General features: G+C 40.9%; 1 protein-coding gene across 15 annotated transcripts in view; it reads left to right on the top strand.

Moving 5' to 3' along the window:
* Positions 1-17,094, top strand: part of ptk2aa (protein tyrosine kinase 2aa) — a 414,515-nt gene that overhangs the window by 25,008 nt on the left and 372,413 nt on the right. For all 15 annotated transcript variants that reach the window (XM_043687800.1, XM_043687797.1, XM_043687812.1 and 12 more), the window contains exon 2: positions 14,402-14,428. In XM_043687800.1, coding sequence (XP_043543735.1) covers positions 14,402-14,428 — 27 coding nt within the window. The remainder of the gene's footprint in view (positions 1-14,401; positions 14,429-17,094) is intronic.

The raw sequence follows: 17,094 nt of genomic DNA, 5'->3' as shown, positions 1-17,094 counted from the left end.
AATAAGAACTGACTGCAGAACACCCTTCCCAAATTTCTTCCCTGCAATGTTGGCTGCTAGACTCTCTCCCCGGATTGCTTGACTGCGATGCTGACTGTAGGACACTCTTCTCAGATAGAGCATGAGTAGTCATGCTTTTGGTAAAAAAAAGTTTTGGTAATTGGCTATTGTTTTTGCCAGAGCCACTCATATTTTTGAATCTCCTTTTATGAAACACTGATTCTTAATTGGAACCTTTTGCCTGAGCGGCACCTGATTTGCGCTTTTTATTATTTGCACATTGATGTGGTGGTTGCTGGAAAGGCCAGCATGTACTACCATCCTAGTTTCCCTTAAACTGAATGGCCAGAGGGCAGTTAAGAGTCAAACATGTTGGTATGGGTCTGGAGTCACATGTAGTTCATACTAGGTAAAGCTGGCAGATTTTCCTTCCATAAAGGATATTAGCAGAGTTGTTGGATTTAGATGGATTTGAATAACAGTTTATTCTTTAAATGTAGGCATCACATTCCAAACTGATCCTATTTTTGCCTGATAGCTGTATGTAGTTCCTATAGAAAAGTCACTAGGTAGCTTTAGGGATATAAAATCAGGGGGATTATTAGCCAATTTAAAATTTTTAGTTTTAGCTTATAAATTAGGGGTGATTTGGGAAAACATACAGAAATTCCTTGATTAATTTTCTGAAATCAGAACATAAAGTGAACTGACTGAAACCAATATAAAAGCAAGTGTAAGACCATAAGATATAGGAGTCGAAAAGTATGGCGCCGGAAAACACAGCAGGTCAGGCAGTATCCAAGCAGCAGGAAAGTTGAAGGTCTTATGCCGCAATTTCAGTCTCCTGCTCCTCAGATGCTGCCTGACCTGCTGTGCTTTTCTGGTGCCACGCTGTTCGACTCTGATCTTCAGCATCTGCAGTCTTCACTTTCTCCCTAAGATGTTTGAGCAGAATTAGGCCATTTGGCCTAATCAAATCTGTTCCCCACATTTGATCATAGCAGATATGTTTCTTAACCGCATTCCCCTGACTTCTCCCCATAACCTTGATCCCCTTACTTATCACTGTCTTAAAGACACTTAATTACTTGGTCGCCATAGCCTACAGTGGAAATAACTTTTACAGATTGCCTTTTCGTGACAAAATATCTGGAAGATCCTGTGTTTCAAGTGAAATGTTGTACTGTACGTCTATGGTACTCTCCAGCTGAAAGTACAAAAGAAGTATTGCATAAATCCAAATTAGTGCCAGTTGATTCTTTTGTGACTCAAAATAACTAATAAAAACTGTAGGCACATATACGGAGAATTTTTTTTCATATCATGGTATTATTTGTTAAGTGAAGCATTGGTAAAGTTTCGGGGGGGGGGGGCATAGTGGCTCAGTGGTTAGCACTGCTGCCTTACAGCGCCAGGGGCTCTGGTTTGATTCCAGTCTCTGGCGACTGTCTGTATGGAGTTTGCACGTTCTCCCCCTGTCTGCGTGGCTTTCCTCTGTGTGCTCCGGTTTCCTCCCACAATCCAAAGACGTGCAGTTCAGGTGAATTGGCCATGCTAAATTGCCGACAGTGTTAGGTGCATTAGCCAGGGGTAAATATAGGTTAAGGGAATGGGTCTGGGTGGGTTACTTTTTGGACGGTCAGTGTAGACTTGTTGGGCCGAATAGCCTGTTTCCATACAGTAGGGAATCTAATCTAATATACATGGCTGTGAACTTCTGAGAGGATACCAATGTGTTGTCATCTTACCATCCCTTGTTTAAGCAAGAAAATGTTACATAGTTTCAAAATGCTGTCAAGCAATGGATAGTACCAGTTGAAAATGATGACTTTCTTCCAACATAACCTGCAATTGAAGCGAGCTGTAACTTAGTTAAAATGCATATGTTCTCTTCACTGAGGAATTTTATGTAAAATGTTTTCTTTGAAATAAGTAGGTTTTTTTTTCTCTCATCTGCTACTGTATTCTTAAATTTTAGAAGATTGCCAATGCCCACACACAGTTACTGTAATGACTTTAAAGGGTATGTGCTCTGTTGTGCCACTGCTTGGAATCAAAGTGGAACAACAAATTAGGATCGTTAGCATGAAACTAGACATAGCGTTCGTTAAGTGGGTCGACTTCAGGTTAGTGAGCTATAACTACTGGAACATCACAAGAATCAATATTGGGCACCGACTGCTTAAGTCCATATTAATGACTTAGATGTGGGGTCCGAATGTGTGACAGTTAAATAGGCTGTTGGTACTAAGTTAGGCTTTTTAACAAAAAGTAAATTATCAATGGGAAGCAACGAGGGAATATAAATACTCATTCAAATTAGGAGCAAAGGTGGTCCTATATAAAAATATTTGACACATGGAATATAATGTGAACTTGTCCACTTTGACAGGAAGAATAGAAAAGCAGCATACTATTTAAATGTAGAGAGATTGCAGAACTTTGAGGTACAGATGGATTTGGGTATGCTGCTACATGAGACACAAAATATGTTTGTTGGCTCAGTGAAGTGATCAGAATGACAAATGGAATGTAGGCATTTGTTTCCAGAAAATGAAATATAAAACTAGAGAGCTTTTATTGCAAGTCCTTGATAATACTACTTCTGAAGTACTGTATATTGTTTTGGTCTCCTTATTTGCTAAAGGACATAACTTTCTCTGAGCTGCTTCTGATGCAGCTAAGGTGAAAGATTGGTCCATTAAAGTTTAGAAGAGTGAGAGATGTTTGTATTGAAACCTATCTATTGAAACACGAGATCCTTATTGAATTTGCAATAATCGATTCTAAAATATGTTTCTCCTTGTTTGAGAGATTACAACTGTCAGACACGGTTAAAGAATAAGAGGTATCACTTTTAAGATGAACATAAGGAGAATGCTTTTCTTTGATTGGGCTGTTTGTTTGTTGAATTCTCTTTCCTAGAAGTTAATGGAGGATTGGTCATGGAACTTATTCAAGGCTGAGTTATATTTTTGACAGACAAGGCAATTGAGGGTGAAAGCAGAGATGTAAACCCACCCAGATCTATCACCATCTTTCTTAATGGTGAAGTAAATATTAACAGCAATGGCCTACTTCTCTCCTACATTCTAAGCTCCTGTGTTACTATAATTATGGACTTCTCAGCTTCAAGTTGGACCTCAAAGCATTTGAGGTCCTGTACATCTCTTGATCCCACAGCTGCTTTACAGTTCCTTCAAGGTTCTATCTCTCTCTGCTTGATTTCAAGCAGAATAGTTTGTTTTTCTGAGATCAGCATACATGAATAAATTAAAATAAAGGAACCGTTCCAACTTCCTAGACCCCATCTCTGAAGCAGTGTAGCATACTTAACGAAGTTTCAAGTAAGACTGTAAACTTAAACATTGCCAAGCAAGAGAGATGACGTTGAAGCTTTCATCTTGCACTCATCAGTTCTGAAATGCAACAGAAAATATACTTTAGAAAAGAAGCAACCATTTATTCATGAGACATATGTGCTGGTTGGATGGTCTATGGTTGCCTTGGAGATGTTAAATGATTAACTTAAATGATTAACTTCAAACCAGGCAGGTCACTCTGGTACATTGCTGTGGAGATGCAGCGTTTGGTTTTCTCCATAGACCTTTCCTCATTGGAAAAAGGTATAACAAGACCTAAATACGTTTATCTTTTGCCTTCAAAACAACTTGTTGGTTGTGCAACTCACATGAATATTTTATTTTTCTAACAGTTGACAGCCATATTTCTAGGCTTGCTGGTTCCTTCAAGAAAAAATCATGTTTGCAAAGATGCTTTTAGGTTCTTTAATCTGGGAACTACAGGAATAGTTTAAGTGCTCCATTGAAATAGCTGTAAACCACTTCTTCCTATCAAAAAACTCCAATATTGATCATTCATCCTTTCAGTTTTGTCATTTCTATCTCTGACCTTATTAAGTAAACAGAAGTTACCCTTTGATCTGTCCATACTCTGGTCTGCTTATCAGTTTCTCAAGTAAATATTTCCATTTATGTACATTTCAATTTGTAAACTAAATGTTATTTCCTAAGAATTATGACTTATTAACTCAGAAATTCTTCCAAACTAAGTGTGACTTTGAAGCAAAGTGTGGGCCCAAATACCACTGAAATTTGAGCACGAAACTCAGGCTGGCACCCAAGTACAAGCCAGGAGTGCCCCGTTGTTGGTGATCTTTCATATGAGATCCTAGCTGCCTTCCAGATGGGCATTAAAAAAAAACCATATGACACCAGTGTCTAGAAGCAATTGGCTGCTGCTATAATCTTGTTTTGTGGTTCATATTAACATTTTAATTATAATGTTTAGGTTCAAAATTAAAGTTTTGGCATCTGATAAACAGACCTAACATAAAGGCTTCATTGTCCTGTGTGTATCTTACAAGGTGAGATTACCGAATTACAGAAGATGCTAACAAGAATTCATCAATGTCTAAGTTTATTAATTGTCTCACAAAAAGACCTTTCCATATGCTGAGTCTCATCTCATCCCATCTCATGACCTACAATTGTGCTGCCAAATGACACTTCCAGTATAGTACATGTTTAATTTTGTAGCATTTGAGGAGAGCACTGCCTCTGCTTTCAGTGCCAATAAAAAAACACTTTATGCAACATGTCGTTTCGCAATTGACTGTGTTGCAGTTTAGTTTAGATTACTTACAGTGTGGAAACAGGCCCTTCGGCCCAACAAGTCCACACTGACCCGCCAAAGCGCAATCCACCCAGACCCACTCCCCTATATTTACCCCTTCACCTAAAACTATGGGCAATTTAGCTGGCCAATTCACCTAACCAGCACATTTTTTGGATTGTGGGAGGAAACCGGAGCACCCAGAGGAAACCCACGCAGACATGAGAAGAATGTGCAAACTCCACACAGTCGCCTGAGGCGGGAATTGAATCCGGGTCTCTGGCTCTGTGGGGCAGCAGTGCTGACCACTGTGCCACCATGCTGCCCAGTTCTCTCTCATTAGTCTGGAAACTCTCCAGTTAATTATTAATGATGAGACATCAGTTTGTAAATCAATCATTCAGTGGTCACCATCTTAGAATTGTTGGACACATTCGATGCTGTGGCCATTTTGGAGAGGAACAGGAATAGTTGTTGCAGGTTCCAGGATTTGGATGTTCAGCATGAACAGAGAAGGTGGTAAAAGAGGGGGAGGTGTGGCATTGTTAGTCAAGTATTATGGTGGCAGAAAGGACGTTTAAGGACTCTTCTACTGAGGTAGTATGGGTTGAGGTTAGAAACAGGAAAGGAGGGGTCACCCTGGTGGGTGTTTTCTATAGGCCTCCGAATAGTTCTAGAAATGTAGATGAAAAAGATTGCAAAGATTATTCTGGATAGGAGCGAGAGTACTAGGGTAGTTGTTATGGGGGCATTTAACTTTGCAAATATTGACTGGAAATAATATAGTTCTCGTACTTTAGATGGGTCAGTGTTTGTCCAGTGTGTGCAGGGTTATTTCCTGACGCAGTATGTAGACAGGCCAACAAGGGGTAATGCCACGTTGGATTTGGTACTGGGAAATGCACCCGACCAGGTGTTAGATGTGGAGGTAGGTGAGCATTTTGGTGATGGTGACCACAATTCAGTTATGTTTATTTTAGCGATGGAAAGGGATAGGTATATGCCGCAGGGCAAGACTTATAATTGGCAGAAAGGCAATTATGATGCAAATAGGCAAGATTTAGGATGCTGAGAATGGGGAAGGAAATTGCAGGGCTTGGGCACAACTGAAACGTGGAGCTTATTCAAGGGCCAGCTACTGCATGTCCTTGATAAGTAAGTACCTGTCAGGTAGGGAGGAAGTGGTCGAGTGAGGAAGCCGTTGTTTACTAAAGAAGTTGAATCTCTTGTCACAAGTTAGCCAGGCAGGACCTAAAGAGAGAGCTAAGAAGGACCAGGAGGGTGTCATGAGAAGTCGTTGGTAGATAGGATCAAGGAAAACCCTCAAGCCTTCTATAGGTATATCAGGAATAAAAGAATGACTAGAGTAAGATTAAGGCCAATCAAGGACAGTCGTGGGAAGTTGTGTGTGGAATCCAAGGAGATAGGAGATGTGCGAAATGAATATTTTCCTTTGGTAATCACACTGGAAAAAGGACAATGTTGTCAAGGAGAATACTGAGATACAGGCTACTAGACTAGATGGATTTGAGGTTCACAAGGAGAAGGTGTTGGCAATTCAGGAAAGTGTGAAAATAGATAAGTCCACTGGGCCGGATGGGATTTAAGCTACGATTCTCTGGGAAGTCAGGAGGAGTTTGCAGAGCCTTTGGCGTTGATCTTTATGTCGCCATTGTCTACAGGAATCATGCCAGAAGACTGGGGATAGCAAATGTTGTCCCCTTGTTTAAGAAGGGGAGTAGAGACAACCCTGGTAATTATAGACCAGTGAGCCTTACTTCGGTTGTGGGTAAAATGTTGGAAAAGGTTATAAGAGATAGGATTTATAATAATCTAGAAAAGAATAAGTTGATTCGGAATAGTCAACATGGTTTTGTGAAGGGTACCTTAGAATTCTTTTGAGAAGGTGACCAAACAGGTTGATGTGGGTATATATGGATTTCACTAAAGTGTTTGATAAGGTTTCCCATGGTAGGCTATTGCACAAAGTACAGAGGCATGGGATTGAGGGTGATTTAGCGGTTTGGATCAGTAATTGGTTAGCAGAAAGAAGACAGAGGGTGGTGGTTGATGGAGTTCAGTTACTAGTGGCGTACTGCAAGGATCTGTTTTGGGGCCACTGCTGTTTGTCATTTTCATAAATGACCTGGATGAGGGCATAGGAGGATGGGTTAGTAAATTTGCGGATGACACTAAGATTGGTGCAAGTTGTGGACAGCGCTGAAGGATGTGGCAGAGGGACTTAGATAAGCTGCAAAGCTGAGCTGTGAGGTGGCAAATGGAGTTTACTGCGCAAAAGTGTGAGGTGATTCACTTTGGAAGAAACAGCAGGAGTAAAGAGTACTGGACTAATGGTAAGATTCTTAGTAGCGTGGATGAGCAGAGAGATCTTGGTGTCTGTGTACATAGATCTCTGTATTAGCTTTTATTGGTAGAGGGATTGATTTTCAGAGCCACGAGGTCATGTTGTGGCTGTACAAAAATCTGGTGCGACTGCATTTGGAGTGTAGCATACAGTTCTGGTCACCACATTATGGGAAAGATGTGGAAGCTTTGGAAAAGGTTTAGAGGCAATTTACTAGGTTGTTGCCTGGTATGGAGGTAAAGTCTTATGAGGAAAGGCTGGGGGAATTGAAGCTGTTTTCATTAGAGAGAAAAAAACATAGAAAACATAGAAAAGTACAGCACAGAACAGGCCCTTTGGTCCATGATATTGTGCCGAGGATTGATCCTGATCTAAAATAAAATAACCTAACCTACGCACCCCTCAATTCACTGTCGTCCATATGCATGTCCAGCAGTTGCTTAAATGTCCCTAATGACCCTGCTTCCACCACCACCGCTGGCAACGCATTCCATGCGTTCACAACTCTGCGTAAAGAACCTACATCTGACACCTCCTCTATACCTTCCTCCTAACACCTTTAAAGCTACAACCCCTTGTGGCAGTCTGTCCTGCCTTGGGGAAAAGTCTCTGGCTATCACCTCTATCCGTGCCTCTTATTACCTTATACATCTCGATCAAGGCACTTCTCTTCCTCCTTCCCTCCAGAGAGAAAAGTCCAAGCTTAGTCAACCTCTCTTCATAAAGCAAGACCTCCAGTCCAGGCAGTAGCTTGGTATAAACATTCTTTGCAGCCTCTCCAAAGCCTTCGCATCTTTCCTATAGTAGGGTGACCAGAACTGGACACAATATTCCAAGTGTGGTCTCACCAGGGTTTTGTAGAGCTGCAGCAAAGCCTCTTGGCTCTTAAACTGGATTCCCCCTGTTAATGAAAGCCAAAACACCATACGTTTCCTTAAGAACCCTATCCACTTGGGTGGCAACTTTCAGGGATCTATGCAATTGAACACTAAGATCCCGATGTTCCTCCACACTGCCAAGAATCCTGTCTTTAATCTTGTATTCAGCATTCAAGTTCGTCCTTCCAAAATGCATCATTTCGCATTTATCCACATTGAACTCCATCTGCCATTTCTCAGCCCAGCTCTGCATCCTGTCAATGTCACGATGCAGCCTGCAACAGCCCTCGATATATCAATGACCTCCAATATTTGTGTCATTGGCAAATTTACTAACCCTCCCCTCAAACTCCTCATCTAAGTCATTTATAAAAACTACAAAGAGCTGAGGCCCATGAACAGAGCCCTGCGGGACCCCACTCAACACTGACCTTCAGGCAGAATACTTTCACAACTCTGCGTAAAGAACCTACATCTGCCTTCTGTCAGCCAACCAATTCTGAATCCAGAGAGCCAAATCTCCATGTATCCCATATTTTCTGACTTTATGAATGACCCTACCATGGGGACCCTTATCAAATGCCTTGCTGAAGTCTATATGCACCACATCCACTACCTGACCTCCTTCAACCTGTCTCGTCCCCTCCTCCAAGAACTCAATAGGATTTGTGAGGCATGATCTGCCCCTCTCAAAGCCATGCTGACTGTTTTAATCACGCTATGCTTTTCCAAATAGTCATAATTCCTATCCTTCGGAATTCTTTCCAAAACCTTGCTGACCACAGACGTAAGACTGACTGGTCTGTAATTGCCAGGGATTTCCCTATTACCCCTCTTGAAAAGAGGAACAACATTCACCTCCCTCCAATCCTCCAGTAGGACTCCCGTGGAGAGTGAGGAAGCAAAGATCTTTGCCAGCAGCTTAGCAACCTCCTTTCTCGCTTCCCAGGGCAACCTAGGATAAATCTGGTCTGGCCTTGAGGACTTATCAATCTTTGATGTTTTCCAAAATTTCCAGCACATCAACTTCCTCAATCTTGATCGATTCAAGCCTGTTTCCCAGCTCCACAAAGTTCTCATTCACAACAAGGTCTCTTTCCATAGTGGAAACCAAAACAAAAAACTAATTTAGGGCTTCCCGTATCTGCTCAGACTCCACGCACAAGTTCCCTATGCTATCCCTGACCAGCCCTACCTTCTCCCTGATCATTCTCTTATTCCTCATGCATGAATAAAATGCTTTTGGGTTCTCCCTAACCCTTCCTGCCAAGCCTTCTTCGTGCCCGCTCCTGGCTCTCATCAGTCCATTTTTGAGCTCCTTTTTAGTAAAGCTCTGCTAGATCCTTGCTACCTCCACTTTACTTAAGCTGCCGACTTCCTTTTGATGAGAAGCTGCTCTGTTCTCATCATCCAAGGTTCCTTAATCTTACCCCTTCTTGCCTGTCTCAGAGGAACAAATTGGTTGAGAGATGACTTAATTGAGACATATAAGATAATCAGAGGGATAGATAGGGTAAACAATGAGAGCCTTTTTCATCGGATAGTGATGGCTAGCATGAGGGGACATAGCTTTAAATTGAGGGGTGGATAGATATACGGCCGATGTCAGAGGTAGTTTCTTTACTCAGAGTAGTAGGGGCGTGGAACCCCCTCCTGCAACAGTAGTAGACTTGCCAACTTTAAGGGCATTTAAATTGTCATTTGATAAACATATGGAATGAAAATGGAATAGTGTAGGATAGATAGGCTTCACATTGAAACCCAGGGTGATAATATGAGCTGTTTGAATTAGAATTCGTACAGTGTGGAAACAGGCCCTTTGGCCCAACAAATCCACACTGCCCCTCCGAATAGTATCCCACCCAGATCCATTACACTACATTTCCCCTGACTAATGCACCTAACCGATATATTCCTGAACACTGGGCAATTTAGCATAGCCAGTTCACCTAACCTATACATCTTTGGACCATGGGAGGAAACTGGAGCACCCGGAGGAAATCCACGCAGACACTAGGAGAATGTGCAAACTCCACACAGATAGTTGCCCCCGAGGCTGGAATCCAACATGCACCCCTTGCGTTGTGAGGCAGCAGTGCTAACCACTGAACCACCGTGTGACCTTCAAATTGCTTCAGATATATTCCACAGGTCGGCACAACATCAGGGTCGAAGTGCCTGTACTGCGCTGTAATGTTGTGTGTTCTACACGGAAATGTTAGATTTGAAAGTGGAAGGATACTACCATCCAACTAATTTGCTTTCAACCATCCTGGTAGTCGCATGCTATGATATCATTGGAGTTGTTGAAAGATCATTGGCATCAATATCTCTCCATCACCAACACCTTGACATGAGGTGAGGAAAACCTTTTAGGCTAGCTGCTCAAAATGTGGTCTCCTCTACACTGGATGAGGCAAAATACAGACTGGGCAATTGCTTTGCAGAACACCTGCGTTCTGTCTGCAAAAATGACCGAGCTTCCTGCCACTTAAACATACCACTATTCCCTGGCTAACATCTCTGTCTTGGGTTTGCTTCAGTGAAGCTCAGCGCAAGCTAGAAAAGCTGCATCTTGTTTTGTGCTTGAGGACCCTCCAGCCTTCAGGACTTCATATTGACTTCAATAATTTTAGGGCCTGAGCATCATCTCCATGTTCTTAACCCAAGCCTACCACACAGCAGAACTTGTCATCCCCATATGGATTGCTTTCACAAAAACCCATTGTCAGCTACTGATGGTCCCCATTAGCGACTGTTGATTCTTCCAGACTATTATTCATTCCTTTGTCTGCCCAATTGCCTACTACCTGGGCTCTATCTCCATCTATCATTCACTTCTCCACCCTTCCCATCTTCAGCATATATGCCAAGCTTTTCCAAGCTACAATCAGTCTGAAGAAGGTTTAAGAGACCCAAAACATTAATTCTGCGTTCTCCCTACATGTGCTACCAGACCTGCTGAGCTTTCCCAGCAGTTTCTCTTTGTTTCCAATTTTCAGCATCCACAGTTCTTTGTTTCTTTTTTCTCAGGCTAATCCATGAGTCCACAGCTACGAATCTCTCCTCCAAAGCATGTACACTTACCATGTCTGAAGTTACTTGGTATATCCCACACCACAAAAGATTTTTGAAAGTCTATGTAATTTTCATTAAAATGATTTAATATGATCTATTACCACTATATCTTTAGGGAATATGTTCTGTACGTCCCCATGCCAGAGATATATTTCCCTCCTCACCCCTATCGACATTCTGTGACTCTCTTGTCAGGTCCGCGCCCCCCGCCCACACCCACACTCCTCCCCTCCCCTCCCCTTCTGACACCTTCCCCTGCCACTGCAGGAATTGCAAAACCTGCACCCACGCCTCCCCCATCACCTCCGTCCAAGGCCCCAAAGAAGCCTTCCACATCCATCAGAGTTTTGCCTGCACTTCCACATGATATTTACTGTATCTGTTGCTCCTGATGCAGTCTGCTCCAAATTTGGGAGACAAGACACCTACTTGCAGAACCTTCAGAGAACATGTCTGGGACACCTGCAGCAACCAAACCCCCCTGTCCCATGGCTGACCACTTCAACTCCCCCTCCTACTCTGCCAAGGACATGCAGGTCTGGGCCGTCTCCATTGCCAAACTCTAACCACCTGATGCCTGGAGGAAGAACGCCTTGTCTTCTGCCCTCCAACCACACGGAATTAATGTGGATTTCGCCAGTTCTTCTCCCCCTGCCATCTTATTCCAGATCCAACCTTTCAACTCGGCACCGCCCTCATGACCTGTTCTGTCTGTCAATCTTCCTTCCCATCTTCCACTCCACCCTCCTATCTCACCCCACCCAGCCCCAACCCCTCCCATTTATCTCCACCTCTTGGCTCACAAACTTCATTCCTGATGAAGGGTTTTTGCCCAAAACATAGCATCTGTGCAGCTGGAGAATCTGCCTGACTTGCTGTGCTTTTCCAGCACCACTCTCAACTCTGATCTTCAGTCCTCATTTTCTCCCTGTTCTGTGCGTTGAAAACTCATTCACTGGAATGACGTTTGTACTGTTGTAAGACATTACGATTTACAAATCATACTTATTAACTTCAGATGTCATTTAATATCCGATAATTTTAATTTACTTGAAGCCAATAGCCTGTGGGGAGGCAATGGCATCGTGGTAATGTCACTGGGTTAGTAACCCAGAACCCCAGGCTATTGTCTGGGAACGTGGGTTTGTACCCACTATGGCAAATGCTGAAGTCTGCATTTAATAAAAATTTAGAAAAAGAAAAGCTGGCCTATTGGTGACCATATAACCACTGTCAGTTGTTGTAAACACCCACCTGACTCACTAATGTCCTTCAGGGAAGGAAATCCATACCTTGTCTGGCTGTACGTGGAAGGGCTTATGCCCATAACATGACTCTCCTGCTCCTTGCATGCTGCCTGATCTGTTGTGCTTTTCCAGTGCCACACTTGTTGACTCTGATCTTCAGCATTTGCAGGCTCACTTTCTCCTACATGTGACTTCAGACACACAGCAATGTGGTTGACTTGTATCTCGGCAGTTGGGATGAATGATAAATGCTAGCTAAGCCAGTAACAGCTATATTCTGTTGCTAATTAACCCTTTCTTTACATCATTATGCTCTTGTCTATTGAGAGGACATTCAACCTGTGATTTTCTGATCCAAAGAACTGGATCATATAATCTGATTACTACAAATTGGCAAAATATTACCAGTTGATGTCACAAGGATCAGTGTTCTGGCCTGATCTAATTACAAACCATGTTCATGACTTGGATGAAAAGATCCAGTCTAATGTATTTGATGATACAAACTTGGTGGGAAACCCATGTGTAAGTAAGACTTGAAGGGTCTGCTAAAAGGTCTGGAGACGTTTCTTGGGAGGACAAGTCTTGGTGTAATTATCGAGTATTTTGTTGAGGAGACACCTGCAAAATCATACCTAAACAACAAAATACTATTCCTAATTAAGTATATGCTTACCTTAGAGAGTGTGCAATGACATTTTTCTAGGCTGATTCTTGGGATGAAGAGAAGTGGAGTGAAAAGGGTGGTTGTAAATATTTGGAATTTTTGATCTGAAATTGCTGTGGATGCCAATTTGCTTAGGATATTCAAGGCTGAGATCACTGGATCGTTGCACTTGAGATTGGTTAAGAAAGTGAAGTTACAAGTGGAGGTCAGCTGTGATCGTTTTAAATGGTGGATCAGGGTCAAGGGGATGTATATCCCACAATACCTCCTACTTACGTTCTTATCTGATTGTTTGTTTGTTTGTTTGTTTGTTTGTTTGTTTGTTTATTTAATTTGTGAAATCTTGATATATACAATTGACTGCTGTTTTTCAATACTACATTTTAAAAGTACTTCATTGGTTGTGAAATGTTTTGGTATCAAGATGTGAACTGTACATGGCAAATTCATGTCTTTTTGTTAGTTTGTTTTTCTTAAAAATACTGTTTACAACTGTGAAAAAGTATTGATTTGATAATTATTGTTTTGTGTGATGCCTTTGTTTCTGCAGAACTTAGAAGATTGTTATAAAGAGTATTTTAAATCGATCAATGTCTCTTTCTTTCTTACTCTCTTCTTTCTCTCTTTCTTTCTTTCCCTCTTTCTTTCTCTCTTTCTTTCTTTTTCTCTCTCTTTTTCTCTTTCTCTTTCTTTCTCTTTCTTTCTTTCTTTCTTTTCTTTCTCTCTTTCTCTCTCTCTTTCTCTCTCTCTTTCTCTCTCTCTTTCTCTCTCTCTTTCTCTCTCTCTTTCTCTCTCTCTTTCTCTCTCTCTTTCTCTCTCTCTTTCTCTCTCTCTTTCTCTCTCTCTTTCTCTCTCTCTTTCTCTCTCTCTTTCTCTCTCTCTTTCTCTCTCTCTTTCTCTCTCTCTTTCTCTCTCTCTTTCTCTCTCTCTTTCTCTCTCTCTTTCTCTCTCTCTTTCTCTCTCTCTTTCTCTCTCTCTTTCTCTCTCTCTTTCTCTCTCTCTTTCTCTCTCTCTTTCTCTCTCTCTTTCTCTCTCTCTTTCTCTCTCTCTTTCTCTCTCTCTTTCTCTCTCTCTTTCTCTCTCTCTTTCTCTCTCTCTTTCTCTCTCTCTTTCTCTCTCTCTTTCTCTCTCTCTTTCTCTCTCTCTTTCTCTCTCTCTTTCTCTCTCTCTTTCTTTCTCACTCTGTGTGCGTGCGTGTGTGTGTGCCTCACCACCTCTCTCCCTCCTTTGCTCGCTTTCGCTCTCACTCTAATAGGAGAAGAACCTTATGGTTCAATCAGGCTATAGGGACTTTACCTTTACTGTTTATTTCATTTTCAACCAATTATTCTAATCCACATAAATAGAAATGAGGGACTTAACTTCATCAATTGCTTGTGCCACAGGATTCCACACTAAGCCTTCAATTCTTTGTCATTAATAATCATTCAAATTTTGTTTTGACTTACAAGGAATCTTGACAATGCTATAAGGCATGAATGTAACGCATTATATAATAAAATTAATATAGTTTATGTTTTCTTCCTTGCAGATCTTACCATTACTCACCATCGAGCAGGTGAGTGTGCATTATCTTTTGATGTAAGTTTTAGATTTATTGTTTCTGGAATGTCAGTAAAACTTAGTGATGCATTCACTATTTAAGTAGGTAAAATATTGTTACTACAAATTTATCACCTAAAGTTGTCTTACTGACAATCTCATGCGACATAACATGAGGAACAACAGACACATTCTTAATTGTTTTCATTGTTGTTCAAAGTAATTGAAAAATTGTGCAGCCTTTGACTTGAACTATGATATTTTTTATTTAAAAGTTATGGCGTTTTTTAAAATAAAAGACAAGTAGCAACTGGTTTGAGTTTTCTGTCCTTTCCACTTGTCAGTCATACTTCCACATCATAGTTTACTGCCTATGCCATGTTTTGTGGGTATGAGAAGACAGTAAGAATGCCTCACTTGATTCATAATGCACTAGGTTAACATTATGATTGGTTACATTTGAAACTTGACTCGATGAAAGTACTGGCCTGGAAGCAATAGGCCTAAGTGTTCTCTCTAGGCATGTAAGTCTCTATGGCACTGATGTTGTATACACTGAAGTGTTTGAGACTGGTACAGGAGCTCTGACACAGAGATCAATATTATAGAGACAATATAGAGAAATATTAATGCAATGCAGGATATGCAAAATGAGAAAATGGATATTTCATCATACTAGATAATTAAATGAAAGGTATGGTGTTCAAGCTAATTTCTTTAGTATAATAGTTATCAAATGAAAATAAAGGATGTGAAATTCATATCAGCATTGATGAAATCACCATTTTGCAAGATGGGAAGATGGTAGAGGAAATTTGAGGTTTAGTAATATATTTAGTAACCTTGCTGTTCTTTGAAGGAATGCCAGAGAAGAAACTGACATAAGTGAGCAGTGCTTAAACAGTGGTATATATCCTGGGCACTTTCACCAAAAATTTTTTTTGGACATGTCAGACAGAGTGTGGGATTTGCTTTATTTCCTTTGCTGTGCGTCACAATGTGACTCAAAGTGTGATGCACTTTGATGGCAAGTTGCTGCCATTTTGAATGATTGGTAGTCTAAGTCATTAATGGTAATACTGTCATCAAGGAGAGCATCAGGGTGAGTGTACAGGGCTCCTGTGAGATCACATAAGGAATTTGGTCTCCATGTGTGTGAAAAAGTACACTTGCAATGGAGGTCATAGAGTGGTGGTTCAGAAGACTGGTTCCTGGATTGAGAGGGTTGTCCTGTGATGCAGGCTGAGTAAACTAGACCTATATTCACTCGAGCTCACTGAAATGAGATGCAAGTTAATTAGGACAAACTAGACTTCTGAAGGGACTTAAAGTATGTACAAAGATTGTTTCCTCTGGCTGGGAAGTTTGGAACAGGCATAACCACAGGATAAGTGGTTAAGCATTTAAAACTGAAATGTGAAGAAATTTCCTCATGTAAATAACTGTGAACCAGGTGAATTCTGTATCCCAGATGATTAAGAATGTACCACATTAACTATATTTAAGTCAGGAATAGATAAATATTTATTGTTTCTGGGAATTGAGTGAAATAGGGAGTAGGCAGTAAGTGGAGTTGAATCCCAAGATCGAGATCATATTAAATGGTTGCAACATTAGATGGGCGATTCATCCTATTATCTCGTCTCTTTTTTTTTCTGTGTCCCTCTTCATTGTTTATCCTCGTGATTTTGTGTTATTTCCTCTTTTCCTTCCTACTTTTGTTTTATATTGCCACAATGAGACACAAAGTTGAAGCTTTTTTCCTCCATTCTTCAGGCCTGAAGTGCAAGAAAACCAAATTCAGAAAGGGAATAATGCAGTATGCAGTTTGTGAAGACTGTGTCAATTGGTTAGAGATGCATCAGGCACTGTTATCTGAGAGTCTTGATTAACTGACTAAACTTAAAATCAGGAAGTGGACTGGGACTTTGTTCAAGGTATTGCTATGGGTTTAAGTAGGGATTAGCTGTTTCCTTGTCCTTTTCCTCATTGACAGATGCGCAGTGTGTGGCAATATTCCTTTTGAATATATCTTTTCAGCCTTGCTGCTTTTCACACTCCATTCCAATTGACCATAAAAATTCAATAATTTGCACATAGTCTCTTAACAGTATGTGAGGAAAATGTAGTCTAGTCATTTTAGTGAACAACAGTTGCTGGGAATTTTCCAGTTGACCAGAAAAATTCATGTTGGTCTTCTACATTTGTGGTGCATGTTACAGGAGACTGAATTATTAAATTCTGCACAGAACTATTCTCGCTGATTTTAAGTAGCTAATATAATTTGCACATGGCCTCTTAACAGTATGTGAGGAAAATGCAGTCTAGTCATTTTAGTGAACAGTTGCTGGGAATTTTCTTAGTGTCTAAATAATGAGAACATTTTTATTGTTGTGGAAATTGCACACCAGGAGGAGTTATGCTGTGAATTATCAAAGTGTTAACAACTTGTTTCAAACTTGCCATTAGATTTGCAAAACAGTATCTTGTACTTAATCTCTCTGTGACTCTTGTTGCATTTACACATTTAATGTCATTATACTGCCATAAAATGAAGTCTAGTAAGTAAAATTGCAATAAAAACTAAAACTACTTGAATACTCAGTAGATGAGGCGGTAGCTTTGGAGAGAACTCAGGTCAATGTTTCACAATAATGGGGTGTAGGTTTGATATCCAGACGT

Source organism: Chiloscyllium plagiosum, chromosome 4 (genome assembly GCF_004010195.1).
Source record: "Chiloscyllium plagiosum isolate BGI_BamShark_2017 chromosome 4, ASM401019v2, whole genome shotgun sequence".
NCBI lineage: Eukaryota > Metazoa > Chordata > Chondrichthyes > Orectolobiformes > Hemiscylliidae > Chiloscyllium > Chiloscyllium plagiosum.
The sequence above is the reverse complement of the archived record's forward strand: the minus strand, read 5'-3'. Positions and strand labels throughout refer to the sequence as shown.